The sequence below is a fragment of the Littorina saxatilis genome, linkage group LG11, assembly GCF_037325665.1.
Source record: "Littorina saxatilis isolate snail1 linkage group LG11, US_GU_Lsax_2.0, whole genome shotgun sequence".
NCBI classification, from domain to species: Eukaryota; Metazoa; Mollusca; class Gastropoda; order Littorinimorpha; family Littorinidae; genus Littorina; species Littorina saxatilis.
Window position 1 is genome coordinate 19,163,478 of NC_090255.1, and position 24,428 is coordinate 19,187,905.

A 24,428-nucleotide genomic window follows, 5' to 3' on the forward strand; every position below is an offset into this window, starting at 1 on the left:
TCACTCTTAGATTGTACACTGTAGAATTGTAGATGATAATTGTGCAGAATCATGTGGTTCTATCAGGTTCTTTTGAGTATCTTTTACATTGGGAGAAAACTCCATTTTTCTGTGTTCACTCAGTAGCCTGTACAACTTTTACAAGCTAATAGTAATAGTAACCCTTTTCTGATTTCAACAGTACTGTTAGTGTTACATATATATAGTATTATTTTCATAGAACTGACACTGCAAAGGAGAACTATCAAAAGTTGTTCATTAAAAGTTCACACTGTGTTATCATGCTATTTTAAACTGCGGCTATTTTCACCCAAAAGTATAGCCAGTTATGGTATTTTCTAGACCTCGAGTGATGTGATTGAAAAGACAATTTACCCTCACTTTCCCCAAATTAAAAATGGTTATATATTTAGGTATGAAGGTCAGGTTGAAACCTATCATATCTTTTGATTTATATTTATAATCAGAAAAGGGTTGTCTACATAACATATAAGTCAAATGTTATTTTTTGATATTTTGTACTTAAGACTGGAATTACAAAGTTAATTTCTATTTAGAACAGCTCTTAGATGTGTTGCAAATTACCTTGTAAAGCCTGCAAGTGTTGGTTTTGTGTTGCATTTTTATATGCACTGTATTGCGATTCGCTCGCCCTCTTAAGTCTCTGTACACACGCTTGGGTGTGATGTAACTTTCAAGGTGTGTTTTTTGCATGCGTTTAACCTGCAGTGCATGCAAGTTTGCCCTGAGTTTGTATTGTTTTTGTTTTAAATTAGTTAACTGACCTGATTTGTTTTTCTAAAATTTTCCCTGAGTGGCAATGATTTTGCATGGCAACTGTTGTCACAGTGTTTTTGACATTAACAAATATTGATTTGATGCCATGCGCCAGTGTATTCCCGTAGAATAAAAAAAATACAAGTTACAACATTCAGCAACTTGTAGCCAGATTAAATTATCTCTCATATGTACGGCTGTTTGATTTCCAGTGACTGACAGTTTAGCTGGTTCCAGGAAGTAAATGTGTGCTCAGTGGTAATCGTCTAAGTGTTACCCTAGCTGTCACATTAAGATGAAGTGAATTGGACACGCTCGACGTTCTGCTTCATGTACACATAATCATAACCTTATAACCAAACATGAGTGCTTCAAGTAAAGGAATCCTCACTCATGTAACTCTCCCGTTTTTACATTTTTCAGAAATGGATATGTAGTAGATTATATAATGGATTTGCAAAGGGTTTTAAACGGAACAGATTTGTATCTGACCCATTGGGGAAACTGAATAGGGAAATCTTTGGTAAGTTAACAGGTAGTCACTTTTATCTGCCAAGTGTTTCTTTTTTTCAAAATAAAGTATGATCTTCATTCATATTTAAATCTGCTTTCCTGTATGTTTTAAGGGGCTTTAGTCCATGAAGAAATCTTAAGACTATGATTAAATGACAATATATTTAACTTTTAGTGAAAGTAGTACAGAAGTATGAAGTACAGAACACAGCTCTAATGTGGAAGATATGATTGATGTATGCAGTACCCTAATCCCTGAAAGAAAACTTAAAAGAAAAAATATCAAGGCGAATAAATATAAACTGTAGAACATAACAAGTAATTTAATTAACACTTCAAAAACATAGGCAGTTTGATGGTCAGTGTTTATTTCTTGCTTTTGTTTTGTTGGTGTTCTCTTGATTAGGCCTAAAAAAAAAATAGGTGTGGTTATGTAACCCGACCTACCCTATTTTTAGGGGCCGACCCTATAACTTTTTATTACATTTGTCAAAACACACACAAGAAAACGAGTGCAGAAAACGCAATGAAAGCAAAAGCGCCCGAGTCGCACACTTATTTCCCTGTCAAGTAGGTTTAATTTGTACACATTAGAAAAAAAAGTTTAAAAAAAAAAGTGATTGCCTACCTTCCTACCCTATTTTTTTTGGCTATGTTACCGTAACCACACCTATTATTTTTTTGGCCTTATATGGTTTGGTTGCCTGCAATGCCATTTGCTCCTCCCAGCACCTTTATTGTGTGCAAACAATTTGATACATTGATAAAAGGCAGCAGTGTTTTCATAATGTAGAATGCCACTGTTGAGAAGTTATGCGTTCATTCCCTAGACGGAGATTTTATTGTTTTTCTGTCAAATTAGCTCAGTAATTGATCAAATGTTTCAATGAAGCAATGGAATTTTGTTTGCCAGAGATACATGGATGCAGAAGTTGCAAAAATATTCCTAGCCCGACAGGCTAAAAACTATTCACTAGCCCTCAGACATTTTCACAGTCCCAATTTTTTTTTTTAACTTGTTTGATATTTTCCCACAAGGAAGATAGTCTGTAGAATACACTTTCAAGGTTTGAGAGTCATTCTGTCAAACAATTTGATAGAGAGAGGATAAAATAAAAATGTTGCACTTAAATATTCAAGTGAACTGAGCTGCTCAGTTGAAAATCTTGAAAACTGTTAGTCTTCAGAAGTTGACAAACCCAATGCGCGAGTGAATCGCAATTTTTAACCGCACATAGTAACATTTCTACTTGTGAGCGAGTGGGTTGGTGTATTTCTGCATCCCTGGAGAAAGGTTTAACCACCATGCTAGATTTTTTGTTGCATTAACTTTGAAATTGAGTTTACTTCAGTTCTTGACACACACTAATGCGGTTGCATTTTATTTTGGCCAGCTTTGTCATGACGTTGCCATGGTGTTGCCACTTGCGTGTGTCTACAGTGATGGGCGTTGTGTGAAGTATGTTGTGCTGTTGCCGCGACCAGCTTGACATCACTGACGACTCCCCTCCCAAGATCTCCGACACCGACAAGGAGAAAGTCTTCTCCGAGGCCGTCACCGCCCACCCCTCTCCAGCCGCCTCCCCCGTCACCCAGCAACCCGCAAACAAGACTGTTGCCAGCGAGCTGCAACCCTCCGTCGTTCAAGCTACGACCAAGCCTGCGGAGAAAGCGCCCAGAATTGAGGAGACGCTAAGCCAAACTGCAGCGAAATCCGTTGAAGCTGCTACCACCAAAGCTGCCGGGAAACCTCCGATAATTCAGGAAACGATAAGCCAAACTGCAGCGAAATCAGTAGACACCGCACCCACCCCTAACCCTAAAGTTAGCGTCATAAACGTAGCCGCCTCAGAAGTCAAGAAACAGGTCAGCGCTAAAGCTGACGGTGTAGTTGCTAGCGCCGTGGCGACCAAGGACAACGCTGTTCTCGCTCAAATCGACTCTCTCAGCCAGGCGGTCGAGAAGTCGGCAGCAGCCGGGAAGCTTAAGGGGAGGGAATCGTGCAGTGCCTTTGCCTCTCAGTTGTCTGTCTTGACGTCGCAGGTTCGAGCTCAAGCAGGTAACATGTCGGAAGCTGCCTTGCAGAGCGCCGTAGCGCGTCTGGAGTCCGTGGCTTCGCGTCTGGAGAACTTGGCACTCAAGTCCGGGACTTCTGGCGCCAGTGGTGACTCAGGTTGGTTAAAAAGTATGGAAGAGGGAGGGGGGATTTAGGCCTTGGGACATCTCAGGAAATCAGGTCTTGAAAAGGAGGGCTCTTGAAATGGAGGTAAATGTACAGAGGCTTCTGAACAGAACATTTGAGAAAGGAGGGTCTTAGAAAGGAGGGTCTTAAGTCTTTAATATATGGGGGGTCATAAAAGAGGGGTCCCACTGTACACAAAGACACGCATGCAGAAAAATCAATTAAACAATCAAATTTGGTTTAGCTCGACTCTGTCCAAACCTCCCCCCCCCCCCCCCACGGATAGCAGCCTGAATTTCCTTGAGGTTAAAATCCCCAAGGACAATAAGATCTACTTTATAACAAATTTAAAGGTACAGTCCTCCTGTAAGTGAAACGTGTTCAACACCACAGGTAAGAGCATCCAGGGTCCTTTCAACTTACACACGTGCATACATTTACAGCATGCTGCATCTAGTACACAGTGGGAATGTTGTGTTGAAATACTGTAATGTCGTAAGTGACACTGTAATGAGTTGTACATGACCCATGCTCTCTGAATAACAATTAGCAATTACATCGACACTTTGGAGATAATGAGATGCGAATGACCCTTGCCATCCAAACAGCAATACCAGCTGTAAGTCCTTTACAACATTTATACAAGCCATACATGATATTATTATTAATAATAAGGAGGATACTTATATGGTACAAATCCTAAAATAGTTCTAAGCGCCTCTACATGACCTTTACCTTTACAGGATTCATACATGAGCCATATCAATGACCCCCACCATGTGTTCAGCATTCTTGATTGTGTTTTGATAATGATTGTGCAGGTGTGGTGGCGCCCTTTGTGACGGCCTTTGACGACGTCCTGTCGGGCAACCTGGCCAAGTTCCTGTCACTGAGTGCTGCCATCGGTGGGGATGTCAAGACACAGGTAAAACACAAAAGTCACACAAAGTAATGCCAGTAATACCATTATCACACACAGACACATGAACACACAGACACACGCATGCACACTTGCATATACACACACACAAACATGCACATTTTACACACACAAAATGTATACACACACCACACATTTTACACACACACACATTTTAAACAAACACAAATACTCAACACACAGGCACTCAGTGCACAGACACACATGCATGCACACACACAAACACACACACACACACACACAGAGGAGCTAATGTAATGTTTTATGAAAGAAAAAAAACCTACTTAAATCTGTCTGCATTTCAGGCTGACTTGGTGGATGGAGCCTTCAAAGCCGAGCGAGAGTTTCTAGCCAACGCTTCCAGGAGCAAGCAGCCCTCTCCTGTAAGTAACAGTCAGTTGTTTCATATGGGCAAAAAATGCGTACACGCAGCTAGTCGCTTTCTTGGCAAGAGAATGGTGGCATCTACAAAACGATTTTGTGCCAGCCAGGCTATAGAATGTTAAAATACTAGTGTTTGACACGGAAAGAGTTGTCGTCAATTGACAGTAAATTCCCGCAGTGGGGCACTGCGGTTATGAAATTAAAGGCCCCTCCTGTTTTTGGAACCGCAGGAGCTTTCTAGTTTGCTGTTAGGTAGATTTTTGGTTCCTCTTCCCTGTCATGCTCTCTTTTTCTTCATGAATTCTTTTCTTTTTTCTGCCTTCTTGCTCATTCACCTGTATTTTTTCCAAAAATCTCTTCTCTTGCCGCTTGTCTCGCGATTCATGTATAGTTTAATCTGTTAGTGTTCTGATGTAAGTCCAGCAGTAGATAGGTTAAGCCTATTTTAACATACAGCAGTCCCTCTCATGAACGGACACCCTTGGGCCCTAGCAAAACTGTCCGTACATTGCAGGTGTCCGGTCACGGGAGGGGTGACCACACCACCCCCTCCCCCGGGCCATACACTCGACTCGCACAGAGACACACAAACAACAGGATTGAGTCTATGCTAATCACTTCTTGTGGCTACTAAACAATAACAATAAACTCCTAATAGTTCTTTAAACGTTTTGTAAAAAGGATTTGTTTGAAAAGTGTTGAAAAGAAGAGATAAAATAAATCCTCAAGGCAGTGAACACACTCACCATGCGCTGACATACGAAAGCAGCCACACAAACACAGTACAGAGGAGCGTGTGCAGATGCTTTGGAAGAAGAAGCTTGAAAACCAGTTTGAATAAATAGCAGCAGATAGAGCTGCATGTCATAATCATGTAATTTATTTTTTTCTTGTCTGGCTTTATTGACTGCATGCCGATCATGTGGCATGGCAGTGACTTTTCACTCTTCAGTCGGAAATACACTGTACATAACACAGCTCCCACTCTCCCTCACTAATGCCTACCCCAAGCCGTGACAACTGATGCTTGGAAATTTTGTGGAAGAGTACACCTCTCTATTTCTCTACAATGCTCTTCCTGCTGACATGCAGTGACACCGGACACCCCACAGAGTTTAGCCAGCTAACCCTCCACCCCCCCCCTCCACCCCCACTTCCTCTCTCTCACTCCCTCCAGCCATGTACTGGCTGTGGCCAGAGAGGTGTCAGCTAATTGAGGCCAGCTGCACTGTTCACTCAGAGCAAAACCAGTTGAGTGTGTCGTAACTTTTGACAAGGCAAGACAACTGAAGGGTTCATAGATTAGGCAACCGACTCACTGGTCAAGGCTGAGGGGAAACAAGAGTATCTTGTCAATGAAAGAGGTTACACACAGACACACGATGCTGAGAACTGTGGCCGGTTTTTCACTCACTTTCGCTCAGGACCTTCATCGACTGTGGTTTCTGTTGTTTACGTCCAACAGACAAGAATAAAGAGCTCAGTGCAGTTTCATGTTGGCATCTTCGCATGTACTCTTCACTCCTGACCAAAACTACCCCACCTCCTGATGGGTACATGTGCACTCAAGTTATCAGTGACTGTCATCACGCCATTGCGGCTGTGATCTTCGTACCAAGAGCCGGACTGCTCTGTTATCGATTTTGTTGTGGTGAAAATTTGACGATGGTCTGTCCGTACATTGGAGGTATGACCTGCTGTTGGGACCGAAAATGAGTGTCCGCGTCCACGTTTTGCAGGTGTCCGTTTAAGGGGGGGCAAATATAGAAGGAAAACACTCCGTGCCGAGCAAATGTGTCCGTACATGTCAGGTGTCCGCTCACGCCGGGGGCCGTACATTGCAGGGACTGCTGTACTGGAAACTGGTAATCTTCCAGTAGGTATTAATTTAGTTTTACTAAAGCCTGCTGGGACACAAGTAATGGGTTAGTGCATTTGTAAACAGGAATCGCTTGACAAGTGGCCCCCTTCATCCCCCCCTTCCTCGTCCTGATATGGCTCTGCGTAGTCGGCTGGACGTTAAGCAACAAATAAACAAACAAACAAATTGACAGTAATCGAACAGCCATATTAATTTAAGAGCCAATGGTATTGGCCGCTATGCATCCGCCATGTTTTCTCGCTTTGCAAGCACTTCTGGAGGCTTCTCGCCTTCTCGCAAAATCCTAGCTTTCCTTGCAACGGGCTGTCTCCCACAAATCTTCTTTCTATCTTTACCCTCTTTGCTTGCTTTTATTTTATTTATTTACGAGGATTTATATCGCGCACGTATCTCACCACACAAGGTGACTCAAGGCGCATGTTACCTATTAATGCCGTGTGAGATGGAATTTTTTACACAATATATCACGCATTCACATCGGCCAGTAGATCGACTGCCTTTAGGCGCTGCATCCACCTTTCACGGCCTATTATTCGAGGTCACACGGGTATTTTGGTGGACATTTTTATCTACGCCTATACAATTTTGCCAGGAAAGACCCTTTTGTCAATCGTGGGATCTTTAACGTGCATACCCCAATGTAGTGTACACGAAGGGACCTCGGTTTATCGTCTCATCCGAAAGACTAGCTTATCTCGTTGCTAAGAAACTGGGGTAGCAGAGACGGTCAAAGTCTGCTAAGAAACTGGTGTCTGGCTCTCATAGAAACTTCTAGTCATGCTGTTATGCCAGCTAGTCAGTCCAAGCCAAGAACGTTTGTTCTTGAATAAGAGAATAAACCGGGATTGATTTTGCTAAAACAGAGTCGAAAGGGTTTTAGCCTTCCAGTTATGTTTGATTTATAAATAGATGCCCACTGTGGTATCGCCCATTCCTAGACCACCCATTTCAGATTAAGAACTGGTCAAATTCGACTCCATCAGCCTATTACTTACAGTGTTAATTACTAATTTTCACGTGTTAATTACTAATTTTCAAGTGTTAATGTCTAATTTTCTGTTTTGGCTCGCCTCCTGACGGCTTACTTTAACTCTTAGCATCCTGTACTGTTCTCTATAGAGTAATGCTCATATCCTGTAAGGATTTGTGAAAATGAGCCATAAATAGGGTTCCTCGGCAAAATGTGTGTAACTTTTGTATTTGTTGATAGATTTGCTTTATATTTTAGGGGAGGTTAGCACTTAGGTTGTTCTACATGCCTAGTATGTTACTTTAGTTTTATTTACCCTTTTACCTGTAAAAAATTAAACTTAATTAGCAATTGCAGGTGTTATTATATGTGTGTGTGTTAATAAAACATTTTCATGGACAACTTTCTTATGTTGTGGTGTTTAAAGTGTACAGACATCATGCCAAGAAGTAAACATGCACACCACTGACCTTTGGATGACTTTATAATGCATTATTGATGAACGAAATCACAGGTACCAATAAGTCACGTTTTCTTCTATTCACAGTTTTCACTTCAAAACTAATGTCAGTCAGAATGCAATTTCGTGCATATCGCTCCGTCTCTTCTTTAATTTTTTGGAAGAGTGTCTCCGGGAAAAGTTGAAGAAAATACTCCACTGGTTTGGCATCTAATCCCAAAGGCATAGTTGGTCCAAATTCACTTTCAAAAGGTTCTTTTTCAAAGTCCTCAATAATGTCCACCCATTCTGCATCAGAGTCAACTTCTGCGTCGGACTCAGAACTATCGATCTCTACCTCCGAATCAAAATCACTGAGATCGGCAGTGTGCACTGTAGACACTGAAATATCACTCTGGTTGTCAACACCAAGTCCCTGCGCTCTTTCTGCGATTAACTGATCGATTAAATCGCCAAATTCTGATCAACTGTCGGACGCATCATCTGCCATGGCGGCCACAAGGTGTGCAGAAAAAAATCCGAGAAAAATTGCGCTAAAACAACCCCAAACAAAGAAAACTGCAGTCAGCGGGAACAGACGACGCAACTAGAACGTTTCCGGAAGTGGACTAAACCTTCTCTCTCGCACAGAAGAGCTCCAACTTCCTTTGAGGTCATTTCTAAAAATGGCATCAGCGAGTTGCGGTTTCGTGCGGTACAGGACTGACATAGAGGTGCGGTTTCATGCGGTACAGGACGCTAAGAGTTAATGCCAAAACTAAAAATTAGTAATTTTCACGCGTTATTACTAATTTTCATGTGCCTCGTGACTGTGGAGGTTCAATGCGCATGCGCGACTGTTACACCGGCCAGAGCGAAACATCCTTCGATTCAATACTTTTCTGGTTCATAGTTCTTTAATCCGATGCAATTTAACAATAAGAGCTGAGCGCATGTGTAGATAACCGTGTCTGTCTGATAACTTGTTGAATAACGAATTCTATCGAAAGATATTTTTGAAAGTGTGTGAGTCTAGACCGCGAACAGAGCTAGTCTGCTAGTGGTCGGACCTTCAGCACACGGCTGGCCAGACGCCATTTTTCCTCTCTCGATTCGAACATTTTCGGATCGATTGTCCTTCACTAATACACTACAAAGCAGATGTATGAGTGTAGTAGTGGAAATAAATATGCATGTACAGCTGTCTGCCCGACAACTTGTCGAATAAGGAATTATATTGAAATATATATGTGAAAGTGTGAGATCACAGCCGATCAAAAGTCCGTCTGCTATAAGCAGCTTCGATTCGAGAGTTTTCGGGGTCGATTATTCTTTTCTAAGATACCCAAAACAACGTTAAAGGAAAGCGCTATTGCAGAAAACTGTGACATGCATTTTCACGTCGGATAACTTGCTCGATAAGGCCTTCTATTCAAAGATATTTCAGAAATTGTGTGAGAGTGATGTTTGACGGACGTTGTAGCCTCTCAGTGCGGACTCTTAAAGTCCGACTACTGTGACCGAAGACGAGGCAAAAATGAAAATTAGTAATTAACACTGTTAATTACTAATTTTCACGTGAAAATGGTAACCCTAGGTTTTGGCACTGGTAAGCCGTCATACAGATGGGTACTGTCTCCTCTTGTTCACGGGTCATTACTTTGACCGTCTCTGCTACCTCCTTTCATTGACATCCCCCCCCCCCCCGAGAGGTTTCAGTTACCTGTGTCCTCCCTCTTATCTCCTTGTAATCTATTTGCATGTTAACCTGAGGACTGGTTATTGTGTAACAAAATTCCATATCACACGGCATTAAACATCCCTGCGCCTTGAATATGTGCGCGATATAAATTGCACAAACAAATAAAAAAAATAGTAAAATAAATCCCTGTGCTTAGAACTGTACCCACGGAATACGCGCGATATAAGCCTCATATTGATTGATTGATTGATCTCCTTGTAATCTATTTGCATGTAAATTTGACACACACACACCCCCCCCCCCCCCCTTTATCCCCTTCCCCAGACATTCCTTTGGTGGAATCCTGGCTGTATCCTCCCACAGGTCCCACCCTCTCCTAATACCCTTTATTACCCCACCCAATCCCATTCTCCCTGTTTACTCCTTGGTGTTACCCAAGCTCTCCCCTCCCTCCCCCCCCCCACACACACACCCCCCCCCCCCCCCTTATCCCCTTCCCCAGACATTCCTTTGGTGGATTATCCTGGCTGTATCCTCCCACAGGTCCCACCCTCTCCTAATACCCTTTATTACCCCACCCAATCCCAATCTCCCTGTTTACTCCTTGGTGTTACCCTAGCTCTCCCCTCCCTCCCCCCCCCCCCCCCACACACACCCCCCCCCCCCCTTATCCCCTTCCCCAGACATTCCTTTGGTGGATTATCCTGGCTGTATCCTCCCACAGGTCCCACCCTCTCCTAATACCCTTTATTACCCCACCCAATCCCAATCTCCCTGTTTACTCCTTGGTGTTACCCTAGCTCTCCCCTCCCCCCCCCCCCCCCCCACACACACACATATATATACCCTCTTTCTCTCCCCCTCTCTCTCCCCCTCTCTCTCTCATACCTCTCCGTCTCTCTGCCAGACTCTTTCTCTCTCTCCCCCCTCTCCTTACCCTCCCTCCGACCCCCCCCCCCCCACACACACACACAAAACCACCCACCGCACCCCCCCCCCCCCTGCAACCCACCTTTCCTGCATATTTTGTTTACCTGAATTCACTTCTTTTTTTCTTCAAGCTACTGCTTCTATTAGCTGAACACTTTCCTACTCTCCCTCCCCCACCCTCTTCGATCTTTACCTGCATTTTCTCCTCTTCATCGGCTGTTCTACAAACTCCAATCAACTCTACCTACCCCCACCCACCCACCTCGCTCGCCTCATTGCCTGCACTCCTCTACCTGAAATTATGTCTGTAGTTATATCATTAATTACATCGTCAACCCAAACACTTTTCCACTACCCCCCCCCCACCCATCCACACCCCCCATCCCTTGCTTATCTGCATTCTTATACGGTAATACCTGAATTCAGTTCTTCATTTTCGAGGTACAGTGGAACTCCCCTTTTAAGATCTCAAAACAAAAAACGGAGAAAATCAGGTCTTAAACAAGTCGCGTAAGGCGAAAATACAATATTTAGTCAAGTAGCTGTCGAACTCACAGAATGAAACTGAACGCAACGCAACGCAGCAAGACCGTATACTCGTAGCATCGTCACTCCACCGCCCGTGGCAAAGGCAGTGCCCGTGGAATTGACAAGAAGAGCGGGGTATTCGTTGCGCTAAGAAGGATAGCACGCTTTTCTGTACCTCTCTTCGTTTTAACTTTCTGAGCGTGTTTTTAATCCAAACATATCATATCTATATATTTTTGGAATCAGGAACCGACAAGGAATAAGATGAAAGTGTTTTTGAATTGATTTCGAAAAAAAAATTTTGATAATAATTTTTATATATTTAATTTTCAGAGCTTGTTTTTAATCCGAATATAACATATTTATATGTTTTTGGAATCAGCAAATGATGGAAAATAAGATAAACGTAAATTTGGATCGTTTTATAAATTGTTTTGTTTTTTTACAATTTTCAGATTTTTAATGACCAAAGTCATTAATTAATTTTTAAGCCACCAAGCTGAAATGCAATACCGAACCCCGGGCTTCGTCGAAGATTACTTGACCAAAATTTCAACCAATTTGGTTGAAAAATGAGGGCGTGACAGTGCCGCCTCAACTTTCACGAAAAGCCGGATATGACGTCATCAAAGACATTTATCAAAAAAATGAAAAAAAACGAATGGGGATATCAATCCCAGGAACTCTCATGTCAAATTTCATAATGATCGGTCCAGTAGTTTGGTCTGAATCGCTCTACACGCACGCACGCACACACACACACACACACACATACACACACACATACACACACACATACACCACGACCCTCGTTTCGATTCCCCCTCGATGTTAAAATATTTAGTCAAAACTTGACTAAATATAAAAAGAGGGAGTCTTGAAATGGGGGGAAATTTACCGAGGTTATTGGGCGGGGATGTAGCTCAGTCGGTAGCGCACTGGATTTGTATCCAGTTGGCCGCTGTCAGCGTGAGTTCGTCCCCACGTTCGGCGAGAGATTTATTTCTCAGAGTCAACTTTGTGTGCAGACTCTCCTCGGTGTCCGAACACCCCCGTGTGTACACCCGAGCACAAGACCAAGTGCGCACGAAAAAGATCCTGTAATCCATGTCAGAGTTCGGTGGGTTATAGAAAAACGAAAATACCCAGCATGCTTCCGCCGAAAGCGGCGTATGGCTGCCTAAATGGCGGAGTAAAAACGGTCATACACGTAAAAGCCGTGGGAGTTTCAGCCCATGAACGAACAAACAAACAAAACCGAGGTTATGAACAAAAAGTCTGAGAAAACAGGGTCTTAAAAGGGAGGATTGAGTCTTAAATTGGGGGGGGTCTGAAAAAGGGGGGTTCCACTGTAATGCAGTCCTTCCATTCCCCCTGTCTAGACTTGTTGATGCCTCACTGTAAGTCAACCAGAATCACTAAGGAGGGAAAAGTTTCATGCATGGATTTGTCACACTAATCCTTAGTGCTACGCTTGAGATGAGGAGATTTGCTTGAAGGCTGAAGCAAGATGGAGAAAAGCATAAGGATTGGGTTGGAGTGAGTGTGGGGAGGAGGGGGGGTGTCTGGGGGGTGATGAGGCAGGTATGGGGTGTTTGGATGGGAGCTGTAAACAGTGAACTTGCATGCACAGAAATATTCATTCGGCCGTGTGTGTGTGTGGGGGGGGGGGGGGGTAGATTCTAATTGCTGTAATATGAGCATGCACACGTACGTACACACACACACACACACACACACACACACACACACACACACACACACACACACACACACCTATTTGTAGACAAGCATATTGTGTTGAAATATATATTTTAAGCGTCACAGTCAGTCAGTTTTTCCATACTCAGGTTGTTAAACCCTCATTTCCCAATTTTTGTAAACATTCAGTCGATGTAGCATAACAACAGAATGAGTTTGTGACGCAGCATTAAGTCGTTAGAAACAGCAACAGCAGAAACTTGAAAGCACTTAGTCTTTCACTCAGACACACGCACTTATGCAAGCATGTAAGGCATTATATGCACATGTAGATACGCTGACATGCACACATACACACATGTACACACACTCACAGGCACATGCCAACTCACACACATACGCAAGTACATGCATGCATGCAAACACAAACAGATCCATACATACAGTCACCCTTTTCATTCACTCGGACTTGAGGTGTGTCTCACACAGTATCCATGATATTCATTATTGTTCGGTTAATCCTTTTTGCTCTTCAACTAGCAATAGAGTATTATTGCATACAACTGTAACTTAGTATCTGCCCACAATCACACCTACACTAGTTTATTCTTTTCTCGTCAACATTTTCTTCATGTTATAAATAAAAAATAAATGTGCTTTTGCAGAACATATTCTTCATAATTTTTTTTACTTTGTTCTCTTCAATGTTTTCATCATTTTTACTGCATTTTTGCAGAAGATTTTCTTTACGGTTTTATCACTTTCTCTGCACAATTTTTCGCTCATTTTTGCTGGGTTTGAACATAAAAGATGTGAAAAGCAACATTAAGCCCTCACAGGTCATTTGTAAACAGCCACAGCAGCCAGCCATAGAAATAGTATACTGTTCCAGTTCGGAACAGAAAAGGCATCAGTAATCATGGCGTGACCGTCCTTCTGTGGAAAACGTCTGTTGGCTTTGCTGATTCCTTTCCCAGTTGTTTACTGTTGCACTCTGTGACCTTGCTCTGTGCATGAAGGGCAAGCAGAATTAACCGAGGGCTGTTTTGATTTCATCAGGATTGAGTAGGGCGGGGATGTAGCTCAGTCGGTAGCGCGCTGGATTTGTATCCAGTTGGCCGCTGTCAGCGTGAGTTCGTCCCCACGTTCGGCGAGAGATTTATTTCTGAGTCAACTTTGTGTGCAGACTCTCCTCGGTGTCCCAACACCCCCGTGTGTACACGCAAGCACAAGACCAAGTGCGCACGGAAAAGATCCTGTAATCCATGTCAGAGTTCGGTAGATTATAGAAACACGAAAATACTCAGCATGCTTCCTCCGAAAACGGCGTATGGTTGCCTAAATGGCGGGGTAAAAAACGGTCATACATGTAAAATTCCACTCGTGCAAAAAACACGAGTGTACGTGGGAGTTTCAGCCCACGAACGCAGAAGACAGAAGAAAATCAGGATTGAGTTGCACTGTAGTCAGTGGAACTGCACCCCGCGGGTTAGGGGGAAGAATTTACCTGATGCTCCCCAGCATGTCGTAAGAGGCGACGAACGGATTCTGTTTCTCTTTTTTAGTTTTACCCCTGTTAAGTGTTTCTTGTATAGAATATAGTCAATATTTGTAAAGATTTTAGTCAAGCAGTATGTAAGAAATGTTAAGTCCTTTGTACTGGAAACTTGCATTCTCCCAGTAAGGTAATACATTGTACTACGTTGCAAGCCCCTGGAGCAAATTTTGATTAGTGCTTTTGTGAACAAGAAACAATTGACAAGGGCTCTATCCCATCTCCCCCCTTTCCCCGTCGCGATATAACCTTCGTGGTTGAAAACGACGTTAAACACCAAATAAAGTAAAGTAAAGTCAGTGGAACTCCCCTATTTAGACCTCCCAAAGTCGGAGCAAATCGGGTCATAAAATAGATGGGCATTGCTGGAGGTTATGAACAGGTCTGAGAAAACAGGGTCATACAAGAGAGGGTGGGTTTCGACTTGATTTGCTTTTTATTTTTTCCTTCAGCGTAATTTTGTTGTTGCATTTCTGTTTCACTTGCTCACGGGCGCAGTGGCGTGGTGATAAGACGTCGGCCTCCTAATCGGAAGGTCGTGTGTTCGAATCCCGGTCGCTGCCGCCTGGTGGGTTAAAAGTGGAGATTTTTCCGATCTCCCAGGTCAACTTATGTGCAGACCTGCTGGTGACTTAACCCCCTTCGTGTGTACACGCAAGCACAAGACCAAGTGCGCACGGAAAAGATCCTGTAATCCATGTCAGAGTTCGGTGGGTTATAGAAACATGAAAGTACCCAGCATGCTTCCCCTGAAATATAGAGTGCTGTCCCTTCTGCGCCGAGCGGCTGCATTTCAGGGCTATCTCATTTTTCGTACTGTGCGCCTTGAGTCGCCTTGTGGTGAGATGTGCGCAATATAAATTCTCGTATTATTATTATTATTTGTTTGTTTGTTTGTTTGTTTGCTTAACGCCCAGCCGGCCACGAGGGGCCATATCAGGGCGGTGCTGCTTTGACATATAACGTGCGCCACACACAAGACAGAAGTCGCAGCACAGGCTTCGTGTCTCACCCAGTCACATTATTCTGACACCGGACCAACCAGTCCTAGCACTAACCCCATAATGCCAGACGCCAGGCGGAGCAGCCACTAGATTGCCAATTTTAAAGTCTTAGGCATGACCCGGCCGGGGTTCGAACCCACGACCTCCCGATTATTATTAGCTCAGTTGGTAGAGCAGTCCAGATCATCAGATCATAGGTTTGAATCCAAATGGAATGGACATGGGTCAACAAGGTGACTCAGAGACTGTATCCACATGTCCCACACCCATGTCACCCCCAAGGCACATAAAATCAATCAATATGAGGCTTATATCGCGCGTATTCCGTGGGTACAGTTCTAAGCGCAGGGATTTTATTTTTAAAGATTTTTTTTATGCAATTTATATTGCGCACATATTCAAGGCGCAGGGATTTATTTATGCCGTGTGAGATGGAATTTTTTTACACAATACATCACGCATTCACATCGGCCAGCAGATCGCAGCCATTTCGGCGCATATCCTTCTTTTCACGGCCTATTATTCCAAGTCACACGTGTATTTTGGTGGACATTTTTATCTATGCCTATACAATTTTGCCAGGAAAGACCCTTTTGTCAATCGTGGGATCTTTAACGTGCACACCCCAATGTAGTGAACAACGAAGGGACCTCGATTTTTCGTCTCATCCGAAAGACTAGCACTTGTACCCACCACCAAGGTTAGGAAAGGGGGGAGAAAATTGCTAACGCCCTGACCCAGGGTCGAACTCGCAACCTCTCGCTTCCGAGCGCAAGTGCGTTACCACTCGGCCACCCAGTCCACAAAAGACCTCGATCATTTAGCCATAAGTGCAGGTGGCTAATTTCACGTAAAGACACACACACACCTTTGTCGCGACATTCTGTTGCTGCTTGCTTTCCACTGGATTACAGGATCTTTTCTGCGCGCACTTGGTCTTGTGCTTGCGTGTGCACATTCAGGGGGATAAGGCACAGAAGGTCTGCCCATAAGTTGACATGGGAGATTGGACAAATCTCCACCCTTAAAGTGCCCACCAGGCGGCCGCGGCCGGGATTTGAACTCACGACCTTCCGATTAGGAGGCCGATGTCTTATCCCAACCTCAAAGTTTCAAATGGAAGCCCATAAATGTATAACTGACAAATCAGATATGGTTGAAAATCCTACTCTTTAGTGGGAACTGCTTTTTGCTGTTTGTTGAAGATTTCTCTATGCTTTGAGTGGTACTTAAGCATGATTAATGCCCCTGCTCTCCACCCTATCAGACTGTGTCTTTTGGTTTATGTTGGTGCACTGCAATTGCACACACTTAGTGCAAACACAGAAGTTTGGTTCACTAAGAGGGCATGAAGTGCATTATTGGTGCACACAGATGACCTGTGAAATTAAGGTTAATGGTCTCTCAAAAACACTGTTTTTGTTTTCCTATTTTTCAGGACGCTTTGGGCAAAATTGTGACACCAGTGGCTCAGAAACTGTCTGCAGCACAGGTTGGTTGTGTGTGTGTGTGGTGTGTGTGTGTGGTGTGTGTGAGTGTGCATGCCAGAGAGAGTGTAAGAGAGAGAGAGGGACAGACAGACACAGAGAGAGAATAATAATGATTATGGAACTTGTATCTTACAAGGAAAGAGGGGAGAGAGAAAGAGTCTGTACTTTAACTTACAACTTACTGTCTCTGTCACTATCTGTGTGTTTTAACCCTTGCATCGCCTGTAGGACGTCAGCTGGCATACTGGTTAACTTGCTTTGATAAACAACAACAGAAGAAGAAGTAAAACAACAAATAAACTGTGTGTGTGTGTGTGTGTGTGTGTGTGTGTGTGTGTGTATTCATTTATACATCAATGTGTCACACTGTGAGTTATCAATTCAGGTAGATGCAGGTTGAATGCTCTGTGTACAAACATTTCCTAGCAGCGCACAGGTTTAAATGTTATAAAGCAAATGGAACTGGACACTATCATAGTGTGAACTTCACAGAGGGCGCTCTGTTTTTATGACACGGCAGCATTTCAATTATATCGCTACCAGTTGTAGAGTGATTTCATTCTGATGGTAATTGTGAAAAAATCTCGTTTAAATTCTTGATAAGAATGATGATGATGAGAAGAACAGGAAAATATAGCATGTTGTTATTTTGCTCTTGTTATTTATAACACTTCTTTTCTTTCCAGGAATTCCGTGAAAATAATCGCCGTAGCGAGTTCTTCAATCACTTGTCAGCCATCAGCGAATCCATTGCTGCCTTGGGTTGGATCACCGTGGTATGGCTTTCTCTTTTATGCACTGTTACATTGTCTTGAACCCAAAGAAATTGGGTCGCATGCGCAGCTAGTGTGGCGCTCCCTTTTACGTGGTGTTACTTTTTCTTAAAGCCAAATAAATAGACGATGTTTGGAAATAATTAACTCTATCAGGTTTGTATGGGCTGTGAAAGAGTGACTTACCCTTACTGTTAGTGATACAAATAATCCACACATGCTCTGTGTCCACATGTGTTAGACACAACCCTTGCTAGTTTGTTTGTTTGTTTGTTTGTTTGTTTGTTCGTTCATGGGCTGAAACTCCCACGGCTTTTACGTGTATGACCGTTTTTACCCCGCCATTTAGGCAGCCATACGCCGCTTTCGGAGGAAGCATGCTGGGTATTTTCGTGTTTCTATAACCCACCGAACTCGGACATGGATTACAGGATCTTTTTCGTGCGCACTTGGTCTTGTGCTTGCGTGTACACACGGGGGGTGTTCGGACACCGAGGAGAGTCTGCACACAAAGTTGACTCTGAGAAATAAATCTCTCGCCGAACGTGGGGACGAACTCACGCTGACAGCGGCCAACTGGATACAAATCCAGCGCGCTACCGACTGAGCTACATCCCCGCCCCCAACCCTTGCAAGTGATTGTTAGATTATTTGTCTCAGTAAAAGCAAGGATAGATATTCATACTCTTTCACAACCCACACAACCTGAGTTATTTTCTTATGTGCAGTGTGGCTCTCTCCTTGATATGCTGTTACTTTATCTGTAAGCCAAAGAAATCAGGTTGCATGTGCAGTGTGGCTCTCTCCTTGATATGCTGTTACTTTATCTGTAAGCCAAAGAAATCAGGTTGCATGTGCAGTGTGGCTCTCTCCTTGATATGCTGTTACTTTATCTGTAAGCCAAAGAAATCAGGTTGCATGTGCAGTGTGGCTCTCTCCTTGATATGCTGTTACTTTATCTGTAAGCCAAAGAAATCAGGTTGCATGTGCAGTGTGGCTCTCTCCTTGATATGCTGTTACTTTATCTGTAAGCCAAAGAAATCAGGTTGCATGTGCAGTGTGGCTCTCTCCTTGATATGCTGTTACTTTATCTGTAAGCCAAAGAAATCAGGTTGCATGTGCAGAGAGGCTTTTCAACAATTCAAATCTTTACGGGCCAATAGTTTTTAGCTCAAGTCCTAACGAAACAATTTGGGTTTGCATTACAGTAGCGAATGTCTCAAAGTCCTTTTTAGGTCGAAGCACAATTAGGAAGCACTTGGGTGTTGTTTTTCTGTTATTTCGTATTATAGGTGGCCGAGTGGTAACGCACTTGCGCTCGGAATCGAGAGGTTGCGTGTTCGACCCTGGGTCAGGCCGCTATTTTCTCCCCCCTTTCCTAACCTAGATGGTGGGTTCAAGTGCTAGTCTTTCGGATGAGACGAAAAACCGAGGTCCCTTCGTGTACACTATATTGGGGTGTGCACGTTAAAGATCCCACGATTGACAAAAGGGTCTTTCCTGGCAAAATTGTATAGGCATAGATAAAAATGTCCATCAAATACCCGTGTGACTTGGAATAAAGGCCGCGAAAGGTGAATGCTCGCCTAACAGGCTTGAGGTTTGCTGGTCGATGTGAATGCGTTATATATTGTGTGTAAAAAATGTTTGTTTGTCTGTCTGTCTGTAAAAAAATTCCATTTCACACGGCAGAAATTAATATGTAAAGAGCGGAGAGCACAGTTAATTGTGGTTCGCGCTATATAAGCTCACCATAATAATAATAATAATAGCAGAGAACTGTGAGACTCATCTGACTTTCTTTATTTGGTGTTTAACGTCGTTTTCAACCACGAAGGTTATATCGCGACGGACTCATCTGACTGTCTCAGAGCTTGCAGAACCTTCTGTCAAATGTATGAGTAACTGGGAGAGTCATGTTTGATGGTTGCTAGAGAAGTTTCAAAGTCACAAGAATGAGGCTTTTACAGACCCAGCACTAATATAATAGGTCTGCTCATAAGTTAACCTGGCGAAGAAATATCTCAACCTTTAGCCCACCATGCGCATCAAGGATTCAAACCCCGAACCTTGTACACCGAAGGCTGATGTCTTACCCGCTAGGCTACGCGCCCCCTCGTGTTCCATAGAAAGGAAGAAGAAATTGATACGGTATACTTTTTTCAATGATTATACAGTGGAAGCCCCCCCCTCCCCTGCCCCACCCTCCTTTAAGTCCTCCAAACATCTTAAAAAATCAGGTCTTATAAAGGTGGGAGTCTTAGAATAGGGGTAAATTTACAGAGGTTATAGATATAAAAGCGGGAAAAGCAATTAGGTCTTAAAAGAGAGAATCTGTAAAGGAGAAAGGGGGGGGGGGGGGGGTGTTCCCCTGTAATATTAAGAATGATGAGTCGTATAAGCATTTGCTTTTAATGTTCAATGTCCAATGATGATATATGTGACCCTCCACCACGAAATGAGTCGCATGTCACCTTTGCATGATTTTCATATTTTTACATTTTGCTAAAGAGTATTTTATGCTCTATCCAGCGGTGAAAACCGTTTTAGAAAAGAGCAAAAACTGTTTGAGTTATAAGCCTGTGACTAAGGTGACCCTCACACTGTTACCAGACACTCCCCGGACTTATATTAAGCCTAGCGCAGAACCGCGCGAGGTGACATGCGACTCATCCCGTGGTGGAGGGTCACTTATATTGTGTCTTTGTGTGCAGACCCCAGCCCCTTGCCCCTTTGTGAAGGAGATGAAGGATGCAGGCATGTTCTACACTAACCGTGTGCTCAAAGACTACAAGGAGAAGTGAGTGTTTGGCCAAAGCTACCTGTCCATTTTACCTTTTTTCTATTTTTCACAAAAACATGATAGCGGTCTCAGAGAACAATGACAGTCTCGATCTGTTTTAAATTTCATATTAAATTACATTCTTATCCCAACTCACATCAAGCAATTTACTCCAGTTTAGTGCTAGGACGCTGAATAGCATCGCCTTGGTAACAAGGGGAGGTCACCCTAAAAAAGAGCTACCTTGACCCCTTATCATGACAAAGTCACGCGTGACTTCCTGACCTTGCCGCCATCTTTGAATCATTCACTCTCCAGCGATCTGTGTCTACAGACGTGTTTTGATTTTGCTCCGGCTTTCAGCCGGTTTGTCTGACTTCTGCCTTTGTCAGACCCTGCCTTGGTACTTGCACACGGTCCCTCTGCTCCTACTGTGTGTTTGGGTGAGCTTTTTTGTCGTTTGTTATCGTTTTGTGACTTAGGTTTGGTCGAATACTTAGCTTTGTTTACATTTTTTCCGTTCGCCATGTCGGATAAGGAAAGAATAAAAATGCTAAGTTGGTGGCCGAGCCTTCTCCCACAAAGAAGCCTTCTCGTAAGTCGTAGAGTTCGGCATGTTAAGCTTTGATTAAAGTCACAGATCCTTGACTAGATCCTCGTTTGATGTGCGATAGACTTACCTAATTCTCCGGCTATGCCTAGTTTGCCTTCAGCTGCTTCACCGGTCTTGTCCGGTTCAGGCCCTGTTAGCGAGAAGCAGGATGTTTATGCTATTTTGCACTCCTTGAGTGCTTAGATATCCTCTCTTTCAGCCGAGTTTTCGTCTACCAAGGCTGAGATGTGTCTTTGCCTTCCGGTGTGGGAGGTGTGCGTTCCCTTGCCAGGGTGTGTGTTCCGCCTTCCTCCACTTTTACGTCCGCCGACGTTCACGCCTCGTTTGAGGGCATCCGTGGTGTTTCCCTGCTGCGTTCCCAGGCCTCTTGGACTGACGACGATCAAGGTATTTATACTTCGCCAGTAACCGGGTTCTCCGGCCAAAACGAAGTGCGTGTTTGGAGAGAGTAGCCACACCGGTTCGTGTGCGCGAAAGCTTAGGCCCTAGGTCTACGTCGTTCCGATTGAGTGAACGTCTAGATCGAGGGAAAAGCCCAGACACGCGTTCGGTCTCTGACCGAACAGGGGAAGTGCGTCCTCCTACACTCCCTAGAGGAACAGTGGGTGCGGCAGCACAGCTTTCATAGCTTTCCCCGCTTCCGCCTTTCAGGCAGGAAGCAGTCCCTAGGGACGTACCGCTTGGGTATAAAATCCCTCGTGGGCGTCTCTTCCGGGCGACACTTCGTCGGACTATGGTAGTCACGGCGGAAGTGTCTTGCCTGACTTCACGGAAGTGAGGGACTACGAGTCGGACTTTGGCACTTCCGTCCAGGGTGACGAAGATGTCAACTTCCGCATACCGACTAAGCTTCCGCAAGCTCTGGCTTTAGCGGAGGAAGTGGCTTCACGGTATTTTGAGGAGGGGGTGACATTCCCCGCTTCCGCCCTCTGGGCAGGAAAGCAGTCCCTAGGGACACACTGCTTGGGTATCGCATCCCTCGTGTGTCGTCTCTTCTGGGTGACGCTTCGCCTGACTATTGTAGTCAGGGCGGAAGTTCGTTGCCTTGTTGCACGGATGTGCGGGATTCAGTATGAGTCGGATTTTGGTGCTTCTGTTCAGGTTGACAAAGATGCCAACTTCCGTGTACTGGTTGAACTTCCGCTAGCACTGGCTTTGGCGGCGGAAGTTACTTCAAGGTAGTTCGAGGAGGGTGCGGCAACACTTGTAGGCTTGTTGCCCAACCTCCTTCCGCTTTGGGGGATTCCCGTTCTGCGAAGGACGGATACAGCAGTTCAGTTTTCGGAAATTCCCGTTTTCGGAAATTCCCGTTGGTAGCGTTTGAGCTGTCTATGCTACTGACTACTGGGCAGTACGGCGGTGCGTTTCACGCTGTACCGTGGTTAACAGCACAAGGTCTGGCTCCTGATTCAGCGCAGCCTTACCGTGCTTCTTTGTTTTTAGCCTCAGCTTTGCCTGCTGGTTTGGCTAAGAGGTTTACACTGCTGCATAATTCAGTCAATTTGATTGGCTCGTTTGCCTTGCCTCGTTCCACTTTTCCGGAACTTGCAGTCCTTAGGCAAGATGATACAGCAGAGACAGAGTAGTCCCGTTTTCGGAGAATTCTCTTTTGTCTTTGGAGTAACTGGCTTACGCTTGAGTTATCGTCTCTCTCTGAGACTTTGCAGAGATCTCTGTCGAGATTGATCGCGTCGTCATTAGACCAATTCAGGTTTCGTGACGATGCGGTAGAGAAAGTTGTCACTATTCTGGTAGGGAAGACGGCTACAGTAGAACAGTATGTTATACTGAGTCCTCTTTCTTGTCTCTGGGGGAATAAGCTCATGATCTTTTCAAGTTATCCTCTGTTTAGGAAACTTTGCAAGATTTTTTTATAGAGCTCTATCTTCTCTGCTCTTGTTAACTTCGAGTTTCGTCGTGACGCACGGGAGAAGGATGTCATGTCGCTTCTAGCTGCTTTGGCTAAAGTCTTTTGAACAGCGGAGCCTCCCAGCGCTTTTCTTGGCACATTGCTTGGCTCAGTTTGCAAACAAGAGGCGGATCTACTCCGCTCTTTGCTTTTTGTGGTTCATCTTCTGGGAGAAGCTGTGATCTGCGTCGGCTGGCCACATTTGGCCTTTATTTAGGCAAGATACGGAGCTAAGCAAACACACATTGGGTTAAACCCTCTGCCTTAGGCAGCTTCGCGGTATGTACGCCCATCTTTGGTGCGGCATACCTCTTATTTTTCACCTTCTAGGGTGAAGTTGCTAAGGCCTCAATTTTTGTTTTTTGCCTCTGTGGTGAAAAACAAGGCAAGCTGTTAAAACTTTCTCGGCTTTTACGGCTTACGGAATTGCGCTTTCTCATCAGGGTCATAAGCTTTGGTTGCTGACAAGTCGCCAGAACATGTCCAAATTATGGGCTCACATTCTGACTAAATTTTTAGGCTCACTGAGCCATTGCTCGTAACCTCTCAGTCGGAACTTTTCCGGCTAAGCCTACCTCTTGAGGCAGTGGCTTCTGTCAGCGACTTTCGCTGCGCAGCACAAAGGACTCGCAGGAATTCCTTAGTTTCAGCTTTTCTTTCTAAGAGGTTACGGAAAGATCTAAACACCATCATGTGGCTAAGCCTAGGTTTGGCACAGACGTTTTTAGCATTGGGGTTGTTTTTCTTCCACACGCAAAGACATACACCGTCGATTGGCGGGTACGCCCTTCACAGAGAAGGGTGGACAGGTTGCAAAGTCTGTTTCGTACTCTGTCCTTGATAAAGAGAGCGGCTGTACGTGTTCTGACCTCTCTTCTTGGCCAAATGGAATCGATGGCCACTCTTGTGCCCTTAGGCAGAGTCCACAAGCGGCCATTTCAGGCTGCCCTGAGTTCGCTGTGGAAGCCTTCTCTTCAGGGCTGGGAGACAGTAGTCTCTTTTGAAAGCTGGTTTCGGCACACAACGAGGCAGTGGCTGCTCCCTGGGATTTCACAGGGAGTGCCAATCTCGTTTGCCCCCCCCCCGGACGAGTTTCTGTTCACAGACGCGTCTATGGAGGGCTGGGGTGCCCATCTTTCTGTTCACACTGCGTCAGGTCTGTGGAACGAGACGCAGAGTGGGGGGCACATTAATGCCCTAGAGTTAGAGGCTGTTTTCCTGGGACTCCAATCGTTTCTGTCTATGGTCAGGAACGAATAAATTGGGGTTCGCACAGACAACACGACCATGGCGGCCTATTTCAACAAACAGGGAGGCACTTTTTGTCTCTCGCTCTTTCTGTCAGGTCAGGTCA

At 44.4% G+C, this 24,428-nt stretch overlaps 1 protein-coding gene and 1 long non-coding RNA gene across 2 annotated transcripts in view; both read left to right on the top strand.

Annotated features, from left to right (window-relative positions):
• Positions 1 to 24,428, top strand: part of LOC138979946 (uncharacterized) — a 233,935-nt gene that overhangs the window by 179,408 nt on the left and 30,099 nt on the right. The gene's annotated exons all lie outside the window — the stretch shown is intronic.
• LOC138979943 (adenylyl cyclase-associated protein 1-like) overlaps positions 1 to 24,428 on the top strand; it is a gene marked incomplete in the record, with an annotated part of 59,235 nt that overhangs the window by 4,708 nt on the left and 30,099 nt on the right. The window contains 6 exon segments of the mRNA XM_070352711.1: positions 2,685 to 3,463; positions 4,294 to 4,397; positions 4,718 to 4,795; positions 16,946 to 16,999; positions 17,684 to 17,773; positions 20,485 to 20,570. Of these exon segments, the coding sequence (XP_070208812.1) occupies positions 2,752 to 3,463; positions 4,294 to 4,397; positions 4,718 to 4,795; positions 16,946 to 16,999; positions 17,684 to 17,773; positions 20,485 to 20,570 (1,124 nt within the window).